Genomic DNA, 15,536 nt, shown 5'->3' on the forward strand with positions numbered 1-15,536 from the left:
AGTTAAGTACTGCAATGCACCAACCATACTATGATAATCTGTGGGATCAGCAAGAAGTTCTCCATCAAGCAGAGACAATGTTACTCTAGAGACAACAGGAGTGGTAACTGGTTTAACAGTATGAAGATGGAATTTCCGTCGCCTTTTGCTGCCTTCACTACCCCCCTTCCGGCAGCCACTTCCGTCGCCCCGACTATCTCGTCGGCGCCGCCTAACGCCGCACCGGCCTTCGCCGCGGCTGTTGCGACCCAGCGCTCTGCTGGCTCCTTCTTTTCGCAGCCTCTCTTTGCTGCCAGTGCCTCGACGCACTCCTCCGGCTCCTCTCAGGCGACCTACTCCGCCTCCTTGCCGTCAACGTCGACCCGCACGCCACCACGGTTTCCACCTGGGTTCGGCACATTCACCACAGCTACACCGGCAGCCTCTTCTCTATGCCGACGCAAACTCATGGCCTCCCGTACAACGCCACCACCATGTCGTTCATCCCTTCATCGCCGGCGACAGCATATTCCGGCCACCCCTACCATGCCAATGTACCGCCTTCATTCGGTCTTCCACAGATTTCGGCCCTAATCTTAGTAATTTGGTAACGATTACTCTTTCTTCTCCTGAAGATTATTTATTATGGAAAACTCAAATTACTTGTTTATTACTTTCCCATAATCTGCTTGGTATGGTTGATGGTTCTGCTATGATTCCCCCTGCAACTGTTCTTGATGAACATGGTGTCTCTATTCCTAATAATCAGTTTTATGAATATTTGCGTGTGGATCAACAAATAAAATCATGGATTTTTGCCACACTGTCTAGGGATGTTTTTGTAGATGTGCATGATTTATCTACCTCTGTGGACATTTGGACTCGTTTACAAACTAGATTTATGCATGCTAGTATGGCCAGATCTATGGAATTAAAGGGACGTTTAACTCGGATTAAAAACACTGCTTTTCAGACAATGGATGGGTATTTACGGGAAATTAAGGTGATTGCTGATTCCCTTGCTGCTATTCAGTGTCCTGTGTCGAACCAGGATTTAGTGCAGTATACTCTTTTTGGCCTAGATCGTGTTCTGAGTACAATCATATAGTTACTACCCTCCTCCATTATCCGTTCCCCATTAGTTTTGATGATTTGCGTCCCAAGTTGCTACTGCATGAACAGAGATTGATAAATTCTAAGGATGCATCTGATACATCATCCCATCATGCCTTACTTGCCGTTAAAACTACTGGTACTGGTTCAAATTCGTCCTCCCAGACTAATTCTGGAGGGCGAAATCGAGGAAGGAATAACAGAAACAGAGGTGGTAATAATAATCGTGGGGGGAACAATGCTCGGGGTAATAATGGTGGGAATGTAGGAAACAATAACAATCGTGGCTCTGGAGGAAACAACAACACCACTGGTAATTGGGGACGCTCAAATGGTATAAGAAAATTTTCTAACTTGTCATCCTATAGTATGCCTTGCATAGATTATATTGCTAATAATTTGTCGTCTGTAGGGAGTAATTCATCGAATAGTAATAATGTTACATCTACCCCTACTTCCGATACATGTGGTTTGTGTTGGTTTCCAGGTCACCAAGCTGTCTACTGTCCCCAGCATTTCAATCATAACTTTATTCCCTCCTCCTCCGCAAGTGTCACTCGAGCCTTAGTTGCACTGTCTGTTGGTGGTGAAACTAATGACTCTGTCTAGTACCCGGATTCGGGAGCTGCATCCCACATGACTTCTCAGGATGGTACGCTCTCTATTAAAACTCCTTATACTGGGTCTAGTTCTGTTGTAGTTGGTAATGGTACCTTACTCCCAATTAAAAGTACTGGAAATTTAATTTTAAAGACTGCAAGTCGTCCCCTCCGTTTATCATCTGTCTGTCATGTCCCTACTTTAAAACATAATTTATTATTAGTTAACAAGTTGTGTCATGAAAATGATTGTGTGGTGAGTTTTGATAAAAATTCTGTTTATGTTAAGGACCAGATAACGGGGGAAGTTCTGCTTCAGGGAACCAGTAAGCAAGGTGTCTACCCTTTATAGCCCAGCATTGTCCCTCCTGAGCCTTCAGTTCCTGCTTTCCTAGCCACTAAGGAGTCGGGTGACGTGTGGCATGCTCGTCTGGGTCATACATCTTCTAGTATTATAGGAAACTTATGTTCAAATAAATACATCACATGTACCTCTAAGTTTCATGATGATTGTGTAGGATGTAAGCTAGGAAAAATACATCGTTTACCTTTTGATTCTATTGAACATATTTCCACATATCCTTTATACAATATTCATAGTGATCTTTGGCAATCTCCTGTTTTGTCCAATCAATTATTTCGATATTATGTTGTGTTTGTTGATGATTTTTCGCGCTATCCCTGGATTTATCCATTACGTCGAAAATCGGAAGCTTATTCAAAATTCCTTATGTTTCAAAAGATGGTTGAAAATCTTTTTAATTGCAAAATTAAAATATTTCAAAGTGATGGAGGAAGGGAATTTGACAATTCTCCTCTTCTTCAACATTTTTCTGCCAATGGTATAATTTTTCAAAAACTTGTCCCACACTCCAGCTCAAAACGGTGTTGCAGAACGCAAACATCGTCATATCATTGAAATGGCTCGTACTATGATTATTCATTCTGACTTTCCTGCGGAATTTTGGGTTGATGCATCATATACTGCCACTTACACTATCAATAGATTACCCAGCTCGGTTTTAGGGGGTGTTTCACCTTTTGAAAAATTATTTCATCGTCCTCCTTCCTATCAATTTTTGAAAGCATTTGGATGTGAATGCTTTCCTTTGTTCCTAAACTCTAAAAATCACAAACTGCAACCTAAATTAAAACTTGTGTTTTTATTGGATATGCATTGGAATATAAAGGGTATCGATGTTTTGATCCTACTACCAAGAAAGTCTACACTAGTCGTCATGTTCTTTTTCATGAACATAAATTTTCATATCGTGCCTTGGTTGGTCCTGCCTCTCCTGAGCCTTACACGTCTCCTCATGTCTTGTCTGCTGGCTGGCCTATTACTAACATCGCCCCTGACAGTTCCTTGATTCCTGTGTCTCGAGTCGCCTTGGCCAACCCCCCCGCCCGCAGCTCTGCTGCCCCGCACACTTCCTCGCCCATCGTGGCTCCCCCGTCCCCCGTGTCGGCTAGTGTTGAGGACCCAGCAGTTGTTGGCTCTCCTCCTTCGTGCGCTGCCTCCCTTCCCGCTATGCCCTCGTCGCTCCCCACTCCTCCTCGCCCAGCCCTCGCACGCCGCCTGTGCCGAGTCCGTCCCTTTCGTCTGTCTCGCCACCTGTTGCGCGTGCCTCAATATAATATTATCCCTTTACATATAATATTATCCAATACATATGCGTGGATACATAATTTCATCAATTATGACCAATTAGCCTTTTAGTCTTTTTAAAAAATAATTCTTACTATTTTCCATAACAATTCTACAACAAAAAGAACATTAGTCGATCAACTAAAACAATCATGGAAGCCATTACTACAACATATAAGCTATAGACTGATGGAAGAATATACATGATAGTCCTTGCATCGATTAGGACGTACACTAGTTGACGAGTTTGATCAACCTTAACAACATAAACAACTTTTTAACCATAATGAAAACCTTTTTATTAGATGAAATCATGAAATAATTTATGTCCGGAAAGACCTTGCAGTCAAAAATTCCTCAGTGAGGAGAAAAAGCCCTCTCCCTCATGACTCTGGATCCTCTAGAGTTGTAGTGAAACTCTACAAGGTAGAGTTGTATCTGAGCCATATATTTTAAAATAAAGGGCTCATATTGATGGAAGGAAAAGATTTAGGGGTGGATTTTGATGAGATAAAATAGGAAGGATTTTTGAAAGAGAATATAGGAGTCATTGATTTTTTATTCAATGGTTAATGTTGCTCAAACTCTACCTTGTAGAGTTATTTTACAACTCTAGAGGATCCAAACACCTCCCTCATAGGATGATCTCCAAATTAAAAGAGATACTTGAGTTGGGTTCTAAAAAGAGGAACCAAGACCGTATACATTCGGAGAAGATCAATCCAAACCACACTACTTTTTTACAACCTAAACTCGAAAGGAGACGAACTTATAGACAAAACTCTGAGACTTTCTCTCTATGCTTTCTCTCGTTGCATGATAGTTTATCATGCGCCGTCGCCATGGCAAGAACATCCGGTGGGAAAACTCAAAGTTCTGGGGATGAAAAGCAGAAAGAAAAAGCTCGAGGTCCAAATTCTGATTCTCAAGCTCTTCGTACTCGTTCAATGGATGAAATTTTGGGCATAGAAGCTTTGGATTTTGGATTAGGCATTGGAGAGGTGGTAACTCTAAAATCATCGATTCACCATTTGCAAGTTCAATCGAAAATCCGGCACACTTTCAATGAATGGTTGCAATTCATTCATGCTAGTCATGAACTTGGTGGAAAACTGGTTTAGGTAATTTTTTTCCTATATTACAAAACAAGTTGATAATTCGAAAATTAATGTTGACTTAGATGATGATGGAAATGTGATAGAATTGGATGTGAATGATAATGAGGATAATCTAGATGAAATTGAGGTGAAATCGAATGATGCGATGGTGGATTTAGAACCGATTCACATTGATTTTGATGATATTTAGGAGGTGGTGGATTTTTGGAGTTCATCGATTATATGCTATGTATTACGTTCAAATCCTCCAATTCAGGTTATAGAGGGATTCTTAAGGAGAATCTGGAAGGCATAAAATGTTGATAAGGTTGCTTTGATTAAAAGAGGCATTTATCTTATTCGATTTAATTACATGGACCCTAGAGACAAAATTCTGGATGGACATTTCTTTTTTGATAAGAAACCTTTTGATTGTGAAACCGTGGACGCCAAACATGGATATTGAGAAGGAAGAATTGAAAACTATCCCAGTTTGGATCCAATTGAAGTTGAACCTGAAGTACTAGGGTGATAAGACTCTCCATAAGATTGCATTATAGATAGGAGACCGAATTAAACATGATGAAGCAACTAGAAACAGGGAAAAATTACAGTATCCTAGAATACTGATTGAAATGAAGATTGATCTTAAATTCCCTGACTCAATTTAGTTCTGGAATGAGTATGGTAATTTGACTGACGTGCCTGTAGTGTTTCAGTGGAAACCTAATAAATGTCAGATGTGTTTTAGTTTTGGACATACAACACAAGAGTGCAGGAAGAAGAAGGTTAAGAAGATATGGGTGCCAAAAGCTGCATAGCACATGCTGTAACTGATCCTCCAATAGTTACACAATCAGTGGAGAATTCTCAACATAAAACCTTAGTAGCACATACTAAGAAGGTGCAAGTTGACCAGGATGGTTTCCAAAAGGCTTTGAGGCCCATCAAAGTCATGGTAAACTCTATCAAACCTACACAAACTCATAATCATTTTCAATTTGTGAATGTGATAGGTAAGGAGACTGAGTGAGTTGGGCAATTTAATGTAGCAGATCAATTACCAAGTAAGCAAGCAGGCTAATCCACAGAAGGGAAAGGGAGAGGCTCTTGATATCAATGGATAAGCTTCTTTGTTGGAATTTTAGACGCTTGAATAATATTAATAAGAAGAAAGATGTGCAACAATTTGTTCACAAGTCTACTTTTGGTGTTGTTAGTCTCTTGGAAACTAAAATAAAAGCCAAGAATATGGGTGGTTTGTATCAGAGAGCATTAAGAGGATGGTGTTTTACAAGTAATCCAAATTGTCATGATGGAGGAAGAATTGTGATGGCTTGGAAATCATGAAGTTTGCAGATAACAATTCTACATGTTACAAGTCAATTAATTCACTGCTTTTTGCAAACTACTAGCAATAGAAGTGTATTTTATCGCACTTTCATTTATGCTTTTAATGAAAGAAAAAATAGAATTGCATTATGGGAAGATCTTAAAAGTTTTAAAACTTTAGATCCTTCGATTATGTGTGGAAATTTTAATTGTGTAATGTAATGTGATGAAAGGATAAGTTCTTTTGTTAGAGAAGTTGAAACTAGAGATATTAAAGAATGTATGAGCTATTGTGATATGTTTGATGTCAAACCATCTGGTGATTTCCTTACCTATAACAATATGTAACAAGGAGATGCTAGAGCATTTTCAAAACTAGACATAAATTTGTCAAATCAAGCATGGCAGAACATATTTCCTTCAGCAGAAGTTTACCTCCAGCAGGAGAGGGGGTTTGATCATTCACTCGCCATTTTAACTGTTTATCCTGAAGTAATATATGGTAGAAAGCCATTTAAATACTACACTATGTGGAGATTATCTCCTCAGTTTGATGACAGAATCAGAAGAGAATATGACATCAATATTCTCTTGTAAGTTACGTAATAAGAGTGTTAGAGATGTATATACTTGTTTAAGTCTTTTTAATTGATTATTATTATTATTACAAGACTTCATGATATTTTATTTGAAACATTAGACAACAAAGTCATAGTGTATTGATGGTTAAACTCTTACTTTTCATTTCGAAGGTTACGTGTTCGATACCTTACACTTACACATTTTCTTTAAAGTAAGGAGTACACATAGACAAAAAACATTTGCATTAGAAATTTGAGGAGAGTGTCACGTGACACATAGGCTTTCTTTCGCACGTCTTATAATATATTTGTATAGATTAGTTAGCCCGGGTAAGGAAAATTTTCATTCATTAATATTATACTTTACGATGATAACACTAAATGTTATTTGGTCTAGTGGTTAAGACTTTATTATATGTTCTTGAGGTCCCAAGATCAAACCCTGTACTATGCAATTTCTATTTTTTTTATTGTTGTGCATTACATGGAGAAAAACGCCCTTAGAGAGAGCGCGACGTAGCACCGTTCCTTGTTTAGGCACCCCTTTTAATATATTAGTATAGATTAATAACTTTGCATTATGGTTTCAACCTGGCTCGTCAACAACATGTGTCTCATATCATTATTGAAGGAAACAGTATTCTAATATTCAATGTTCTCACTAATGGTTTTTCTATTCCATGGAAAATTCAGCCTTTGATTCATGATCTAGATATTACATCCATTTTCAACAATTTGATACATATTCCACAGTTGCTGATTGGGCAAAAAACTGCGGTAATTTGGTTAGCAATGAGTTTATTTTATATGATATGTCATCTTCAAAACTTTATAATAATTCTATGGATGATAGATTATGATCCTCAAGTGGAGGGGTACCTAATTCTTCGTATCACAACTTAGCTTATGCATTTAAAAGAAAAAAATAGGAAATATAAGACTAACAATAACATATACTATAAGCTAAGGGAAAAAAGAAAAAAAATCAACCAAACATATCAACTAATTTATCGACTTTACATTAGTCCACTAATCAATCTTTAATATGACATTTTTAATAATAAAAAAAAACATACAACTTTTTTTTATCCACGTGTAAACACCTTTACTCTAAGAGTAAAGCAAAACCACGCAGAAAGTTTCTAAGAAAACAACAAAACGATAATATAAGATGTGGACGACATGATTATTTATATTACAATCTAACATTTATATTAATATATGTCAATCTTATCCTCAAAACTTGAATTTTACCTTAAGACCCTAAGATGAATGCCTCAATTTCAGCCCAGTGAGTGAAATTGTAAATAACACCAGGGCTGGGTTTCCATGATAATAGAGATGTTTGTTCCTTGTATTCCATCTGCTTGTGAATCAAACCTTTGAACAATGGGACAAATGTAACTAAGAAGTGCTCCTCAACATGTTCCAAATTTACATTTGATCCATAAACAACTCCTATGTTAGCCTTGAGTAGGCAAAGCAAATCACCAACTGAATCTCCAATATACAAGCTCAACATATTATTTTTCTGCAATATATTGTTGAATGCTTCAAGTTTATCAATGGAAGATTCAACTGATCCTTTGTTTCCAGCGTGTGATATCTTATCAACCAAACCTCCTGGTAAGAAACATAGCAACTCGCTAAAAAAATGACCATGAAAGCCAAAAGATCCCAGATTTCAACATACCAAACAGCACAGATTATGGTTGGCCTAGTAATATAGTATATGAGATACTCCCTCGTCCTCTATTAGTTTACCCCTATTATTTTTAAGGGTGTCCCTTATTAGTTTACCCTTTTCTTTTCTTTTTTTGCTATTTTTGGAATGGGACTACAAATTTTTCATCACACATATATTCAACTTTAAGTATAAATAATCTTTTCTCTCACTTTGTATTCCCCACAATACGATTCCTTCTAAAACTCTGTGCAAAAGAAAGGGGTAAATTAATAGAGGACGGAGGGAGTATAACAAAATGATACTTAAAATTTACGTACTTTACCTTCTGTTAAAGCTGATTTGATTTTATCATCGCTCCAGAAAGCTGAAATTACATAAGCACTAGCATCCAGATTCTCTTTCTGTAAAACTTTCAATGACAAACTGATACAACCACTTTCAGCCTTAAATTGTCCAACTCCAAGGTTAAGACCATTTTTTTTCTCTAATGTAGTAACTGACGCTGACCCGAAAGCTTCATGTATTGCCTCGAAGCTGTATTTATCTACACAGAACGATCAATGTAAATAATCACCAATGAATGAAAATTATTTGTAAACAAATACGTTTATATTTAACAATTTAAATGTTATAAGGGACCAGAAGGATAAATATCGAGCCTTGAATACACTGATTGACTCGTGGTTTTGTCATAAATTCTCAACTGCGTACTTTCTCCATCCCATAATATAGTGTTTGTTACATATTTCATGTTCAAACTTTATAATCTTTTACCAAAATGAATGTTCTTATTACTCCCTCCGTTCCAATTTAGTTGTTACATTTGCTTTTTCACAATTTACGAGATGCAACTTCAAACACCAATATCTTAAGTTATATATATGAAAAAATTATAAAAATTATATATTTGGAAAATACAAATTGGGACGAATCAGACAAGATCCAACATGACTGTTTTTTCTTATGTTTATGGAGTAAAAGATGGTCAAAGTTATGACGTGAATAGTGCCTACTGTCAAAATGTAGCAATTAAATTGGGACGAATGGAGTAATATATATCAAAAAAGACAAAATGATGAAAGATCTCATTAGATTCACCTCAATATTTACTTTCATAATATCAACTTTTATAATTCTCATTAATACGGAATTGAAGATGTGGATGGTCAAAGCCTCAAAGCTACATCTTGAAAACCATGCAACAAAAAACATTACTCCCTCCGTCCTAATTTATTTGCTATATTTTGCCATTTAGGTGTGTCCCAATTTATTTGCTACATTTGCAACTATTTCCATATATAGTACATAGGTCCCACACTTTATTTACAAATTTGTCATCACTCCCTCTTTGGTTTTGTAAATATTTCCATATATAGTACATAGGTCCCACAATTTACCTATTTGCTTTTTTTTGTTAATTCTTGTTATGGCAATGGTCCCCACTCCCTCCTTGATCTTTGTGATAAAGCAAATGTAGCAAATAATTTGGGACGGAGGGAGTATATCATAGCCCCATAGGTTTATAGGAATGAGAGAGTACCATTTTAGTAAATGTACCCAATGCGTATATATAGCCCTTAATAACCCTTTTCGAAAAAGAGCACAGTATTAAACCCCAATTAAACAATTTAGTCTCGATAGCTTGATGGTGTTAACTTTTGTAATTACCTGGAGGATGAACTATTAGAAGTGCATTAGCTACACTTTCCTCATAATCTTCAAGACGTTTCAACTCTTCAGGTGTTTTGATGCAACAGAGGTCAAAATTTGAAACAAAAGGGAACTTGAATCCTTTAAGCTCCTTAAATAGAGGAACCACAACCTCTTGACCATCTATTAGTTGTGCTAGATTGAACTCTGTCTCATGTTCCAAACCCTCCTTATAAATCTTCTCAATTTCGTCAAGTTCTTTTTGGGGTAGTCCTGCACTTAGCTTATCGAGAAAGTAGTCCATCTCTTTAGCAGTTTTCTACATTTTAGAACAAATCACATAATGTTAGTTATTGCTTGGCTAAGAAAGAAAATCCTATAGTAGTATACGGTAAAAGGGGAAACTGTTTCACGCACGGTAGTCACAATGAATAGTAGCATATAGGGAAATTTTGGAAAGAATGGGGAAAAGTAATTACAGGGTATGTTGGGAAGAATCCAAAAGAAAAATAAGGTTTTCACCTAATTGATAAATAGTACTTTCTCTGTTTTTTATCGTTTTCACTTTGAATCTTGAAACTATTCATATTAAGAGACAATCTTCTTAATTTATTTCAATTTATAAGAAAAAATATAGTTATGGGGGTCTTGTTTGATTCGTCTCAATTAGTATATTATTGATATTCAATCGTTATAATATTTTACTAATATATAATGAAAGATATTTAAGTTCAAAGATGTGCTGAGAGATGTGCACAGAAAAGTGAGAAAGATAAAAAACAGAGGGCATATATGTGATATTTCCTTTGTTTTCTAATAGGTGACATGTTTTACTTTTAGGAAAATGTCATACTAAGTGACACATAGCTCAAATTAGTAAAAAAAAAACGTGTTTTTCACCAGATACCTTTGAGGTTTTACGAAATTCATGAGATACTCCTACAATTTCAAGAAGTCGTCGCCTTCGCTTTAAATTTGTATCTAATGTATGAAACACCCTCAATAACTTAATGGTGTTAATTGATTATGTTAACGTAAATGAACCGAAATCAGTTGACCCATATCCTAATTCTCCTAATATTTCATATTATGCCCAATAAGTCTTTTAAAAACGGACAAATTTTTGTAATAGGTACTTAGGTCATTATTCAAACTATTTTGACCGCATGAAAAAAGAAATTCACATCAATATAAAAGGACATTTTTGGCATAGTGTGGGTTAATAGGCAAATTAGGTTGGGGTTCAAATGATTTCAGGTCATTTAAGTTAACATAATCAACACCAATGAGGGTGTCTGATACATTGCAAACTTAAGGGGTACTCGATGAATTTTCGAAATCGCATGGGTACTTGATGAATCTTGTAAAATCTCTGGGTACATGGTGCAAAATCCGTAAAAAATACTTCTAATTTATTACATCTTTGTCTTCATTTAAGCGTTTTACTTACTTACTTTATCCAATAACCAAATTTGATTGGGTAAACAAGTGGTCCAAATTTTTTCTCTCTAGGCTCATTAGTATTCCTGTACTTCCTATATTTGTCACTTATTAAAAAATCTGGTAGGTCATTGTTCATTACAACTATAACTCCCTATATCTCAGACGTGGTTCTCAAATGTTATTTTATTAGAAAAAAATAGATGTAATAGGAGGTTGTGTTGTATTTTTCTTATTGGAGGACAGAGAAAGTTGGGTAACCTTAATATTAATTTATAAAGGTAGAATGTGGACCAAAAAAGTGTAAAATACATCTAAATAGTATAGCAATGGTGGGAGTAATTATAAAATGCAAGTGTTCAAATTAATTTGAAACAACATAGAAATTTAGTGTTGATAGTATTTTAGAACTGAAGGGAGTATGAAATTATGCTTGCTCCTTTTTAAACAATTTTTTTCTTATTTTAGAGAACCACAAGGTAGGGTGAGAAACGAGGATCTAATGAAATTTTTACCAAGTTTCGCAACTTTGACGGCTGTGGATCTTCAGATGAATTTTCTATAATCCACCTCTTGTATTTGTTAGCTTCGAGCTCTTCTTTGTTCAACGCGTTCTTAACCTCAGAACCCAGATAAGCATATAACTTTATGCAAGGCGTTATTGCTGCAAACGCGAACGCTGTGTTTTTCGTTCTCGCTGCAGCTAGCAAGGAATCAATATATCTTGCTGTTGCTCCATTTTTGGGAACACTACCTGGCTTATACTCTAAACCCAATTCCTGCAATATTTGCAGAAAGAAGAACAATATGTCGTCATTAGTCAATTTTTGCACAAGTGTTAAACTGCTTATGTAAATGTACTATCTTATCTCTTTGAAATTATGTTACCATGCATCTTTTTCCGGTGGCAGTTGCAAACTCAAAGGGATGAAAGTAGTAGTTCATAGTAGGGGTGAAAGTTATTCGGATGAAATTCAAAATCCAATCCAATCCAATTCGGATTGGATTCGGATTGAAATTTTTTAAACATTGGATTTTTGGATCGGATTGGATCCGGTAATTGGATCGAAACTTTCAATATAACCAAATAGTAATATGCCTTGTATTATGTATCCGGATTGGATTTAAGTGGTTAACTGAATTTTTATATAAAAAATAGCCTAGTTCATAACCCAATAGACATAGAACTTCAACCCTTCCCCTAAACACCTAACAACACTTAATTCCTCATTTCCTAAATCTACTAGGTTGCTCTTGCGTTTGATTTATTTCATTGAAAAACTAAGTTTTAAAAAATCGAATTTTCGGATTGGATCGAATTCAATCTGAAGTATGAAAATTCTAATTGGATTAGATCGGATTCAAACTCTAATTGGTTTGGATTCAGATTGAAAAATTAAAATCCCAATTTTGTTCGGATCGGATTGGATTAGGCCCTAATTCAAACCGTACATCGAACTTTCACCCCTAGTTCATAGTAGTCAAAATATTGTAGCTAAAAAGTTAAGGACAAAAGTACAACACAAATTCATAATGAAAATTGTTTTTTTAATTAAATATTCAGCTAGAAAAAATTTATTAGGTTTATGCAACTTATGTTATATTTAAAAACTAGTTTTTAAAACCCATACAAAGCACGGACTGTTTTTCTTATGTGGTAGAATATTCATATGTCATTAGCTTATAATGGATAAGGTAAATAAAGTATTTTCTCAATTATTTTTTGTTATATACACTTCTCTTTTTTCTGATGTATTTGGGACATTTTCTTACATAGAGTATTAATGATTAACATTGAAAATAACAAAATTATCAATGTAAGGATTGTCAATTTCTTAGGTAATTCAGTAAATCCAAACTCTAATTTTATTTTGTGGAAACAATTATGAATCTATTTTGATTTCTTTTTTTCAATTATGAATCTATTTTGATTTCTTATTTTCAAGTAATTTTATCACTATTTTTAAAAATTAGTTTCCTTATTGATCGGTTGAGTAAGGCTAATATTTTAAAAGACATATTTGTTTAATTCTATAAATTACGCCTAATGATCATATGTTATAATAACACATAATACAACATTTTATTATATGTATCTAAAATAAGGACTATATAATACATTATTTTTCATCTAAATAAATATGTATTTTCATACATTATAAAGCTATTTTGTAAATGGATATTTTTTTGAAGTGCATTTCGAGCATCGTCCAATGACACAAAATTTTTAATATATTTTGAATTATGTAGCAATAAATTATATTTAATTTACATAATATAATAATTTAGATTGTTTATCTAAAATCAAACTCTAATTTTTGCTACCCCAAAACTCCTTTATGTATTTAAATCAATGTAGAACTTTAATTTTAAAAAAAAAAATTAATGACATGGAAATCCTATGTGATATACTCTATGCTTTCGAAAAGTTTCTCTAAGTGTATCTTATACATACACACACAAAAGCACACACGCACACCCCGCACACGCACTCCGCTTCACGCTTCTGGATGCATTATCCGATCAGATCTGCGGATGCGCTTTAAGCGCTTGAATGCATCTAGCGCGCCAACATTGCGCACACGCAACATCGAGACAGTTTGCAACGCCAACATTGCGCACACGCAACATCGAGACAGTCTGCAAAATTTAGAAGCCGCAGAAGCATATACGCTCCGCTTATTTAATATATTACCATTCATTTTAAAAATTGTAATTCTTAAATGTTGTAAGCACTTTCAATGGTATAATATTATTTATGTCTCGAATTATAAAGTTATACTTATTTTATATCGTATAATCTTTTTAAGTTTATTTAATCAAAATCAAACTCTAATTTTTCAGCATCCAAAACTAAATATATGTACTTTATCCATGTATGTCTCTAAATTTCAAAATAATGAGATGGTATAATTATGTGATAATTAATGTGAACATAATTTGATGAATATTTTGGAAGACAATCCTCTAAAATTTGTCATAAATTATGTTGTAACAACAAAGTAATTTAATGAATTTTGTTGCAATAAGGCCAAGATACTGAAATATATTGAAACATATTTTGTTTTTATTCTATAAATTGTACCTAATGTGCAAATTCTATAATAACATATAATATTCTTATAGCTATTATATACCTATTAGAAACAATTACAACTATATGTTGCCCTCCCCTTCTCTCTCTTTTTTCTCTCTAAAACCATAGCCTCCCTTATCCGTTCTTCATCAGTTAGAGGCAGTCATGGATGATTTCATCCATGATAAGCGCTTTTTTTCCTTTTATTTTTAGTTTTTAGTTCATTTTCTTATTTTGTTGAATAATTAGTATCTCTTTATGAGATTTCTTCAAACTATGTTATATGGGGTATTTAGTCTCAGTTTTGGAGATCTCATTCTCCTCTATGGGAGTTGTGAGTATGGTTTTTTTTTTTTTAGGTATGAGAAATTATATAGTTCGCATTGATTATGAAGCTAGGTTTTCCAAACATTCCAACCTCAAAGAAAGAACCATAGCTTTCGATGTATTCGATCGAATCATCTCCCAATTTTTGGAGCATTTCTTTTGTCTCTGCATCCGCATCTGATACATACTCATAAGCTATGTAGCAGTATAGCACCTGATCAAACAACAAAAATAAATGAGACAATGAGCTAATAAAGGCATTAATGGAAGCTATCTAGGTAAGCTTAGCTTGTCAAAGATGGTGGTTAGTGGTTACTCACGCTCGAGCATAGCCCATGAGGTAATGGATATCTTGATAGAGATAACCTTCAAAAGTCTTAACTGGAAGAGTACCTGCAGCCAAAGAGATGATGAAAGGAGTATACTGTGAGAATATAGCTTGACCTTTGTGCTTCTTCCATAACTGCTCAGAGAAGCTCTCGTTAATGTTGATATTGCTAGCCATGATATCAAGCAATTAAGAAGTATGCTGATAGTAAATTGTGTATTTACAAAATTAAGCAGTCCACTTATATAGGATTATAGGAGGCTCACATGGCTAGATTGCTACTAGTTATTCATAAACACGTTTTTGTTTTGGAAGGATATAAAACAAGAGGGTTTGCTTAATAATGAAGATGTATGCATTCATGCATATGGACTTTGTGCACCACATATACGCACAGTGTTACGGGAGTCTCACAAGTCACTTGCAGACGCGTATCTGGCCAAGGCTACTGCCTTGTAAATTAACGACAAACACGTTTTTGTGTCCTTTGGAAAGTTGAGCAGCCAACGGTAAATTAGAATTTTTATCTGGGCTAGGGCAATCGGGAATTTTACGTCCATGATTTAAATCACTATCAGACTGTAATCACAACATTTTATGACTTATGTAGCATAGAAATATCGGGAAATCAGATTCTTTTTTGTATTATCATGTCGGCAGCCGATTATGTGGTGTTCAA

General features: G+C 34.9%; 2 protein-coding genes across 2 annotated transcripts; one reads left to right on the forward strand and one right to left on the reverse strand.

Moving 5' to 3' along the window:
- Window positions 1-673: 673 nt before the first annotated feature.
- On the forward strand, window positions 674-1,701 carry LOC130591168 (uncharacterized). The gene is made up of 4 exons (XM_057394104.1): window positions 674-725; window positions 825-1,066; window positions 1,162-1,405; window positions 1,580-1,701. Exons 1-4 carry the CDS (start codon window positions 674-676, stop codon window positions 1,699-1,701), a joined length of 660 nt encoding a protein of 219 aa, XP_057250087.1.
- Window positions 1,702-7,334: 5,633 nt separating this feature from the next.
- LOC104891065 (bifunctional TH2 protein, mitochondrial) lies at window positions 7,335-15,128 on the reverse strand. Its single transcript, XM_019249022.3, has 6 exons — window positions 14,850-15,128; window positions 14,621-14,743; window positions 11,642-11,905; window positions 9,705-10,005; window positions 8,359-8,580; window positions 7,335-7,972 (listed from the first exon to the last, which is right to left on the reverse strand). The coding sequence occupies exons 2-6, from the start codon at window positions 14,681-14,683 to the stop codon at window positions 7,605-7,607; spliced, it is 1,218 nt and encodes a 405-aa protein (XP_019104567.1). The 5' UTR covers window positions 14,684-14,743; window positions 14,850-15,128; the 3' UTR covers window positions 7,335-7,604.
- Window positions 15,129-15,536: the final 408 nt, after the last annotated feature.

This window comes from Beta vulgaris, chromosome 4, assembly GCF_026745355.1.
Source record: "Beta vulgaris subsp. vulgaris cultivar EL10 chromosome 4, EL10.2, whole genome shotgun sequence".
Lineage (NCBI taxonomy): Eukaryota > Viridiplantae > Streptophyta > Magnoliopsida > Caryophyllales > Amaranthaceae > Beta > Beta vulgaris.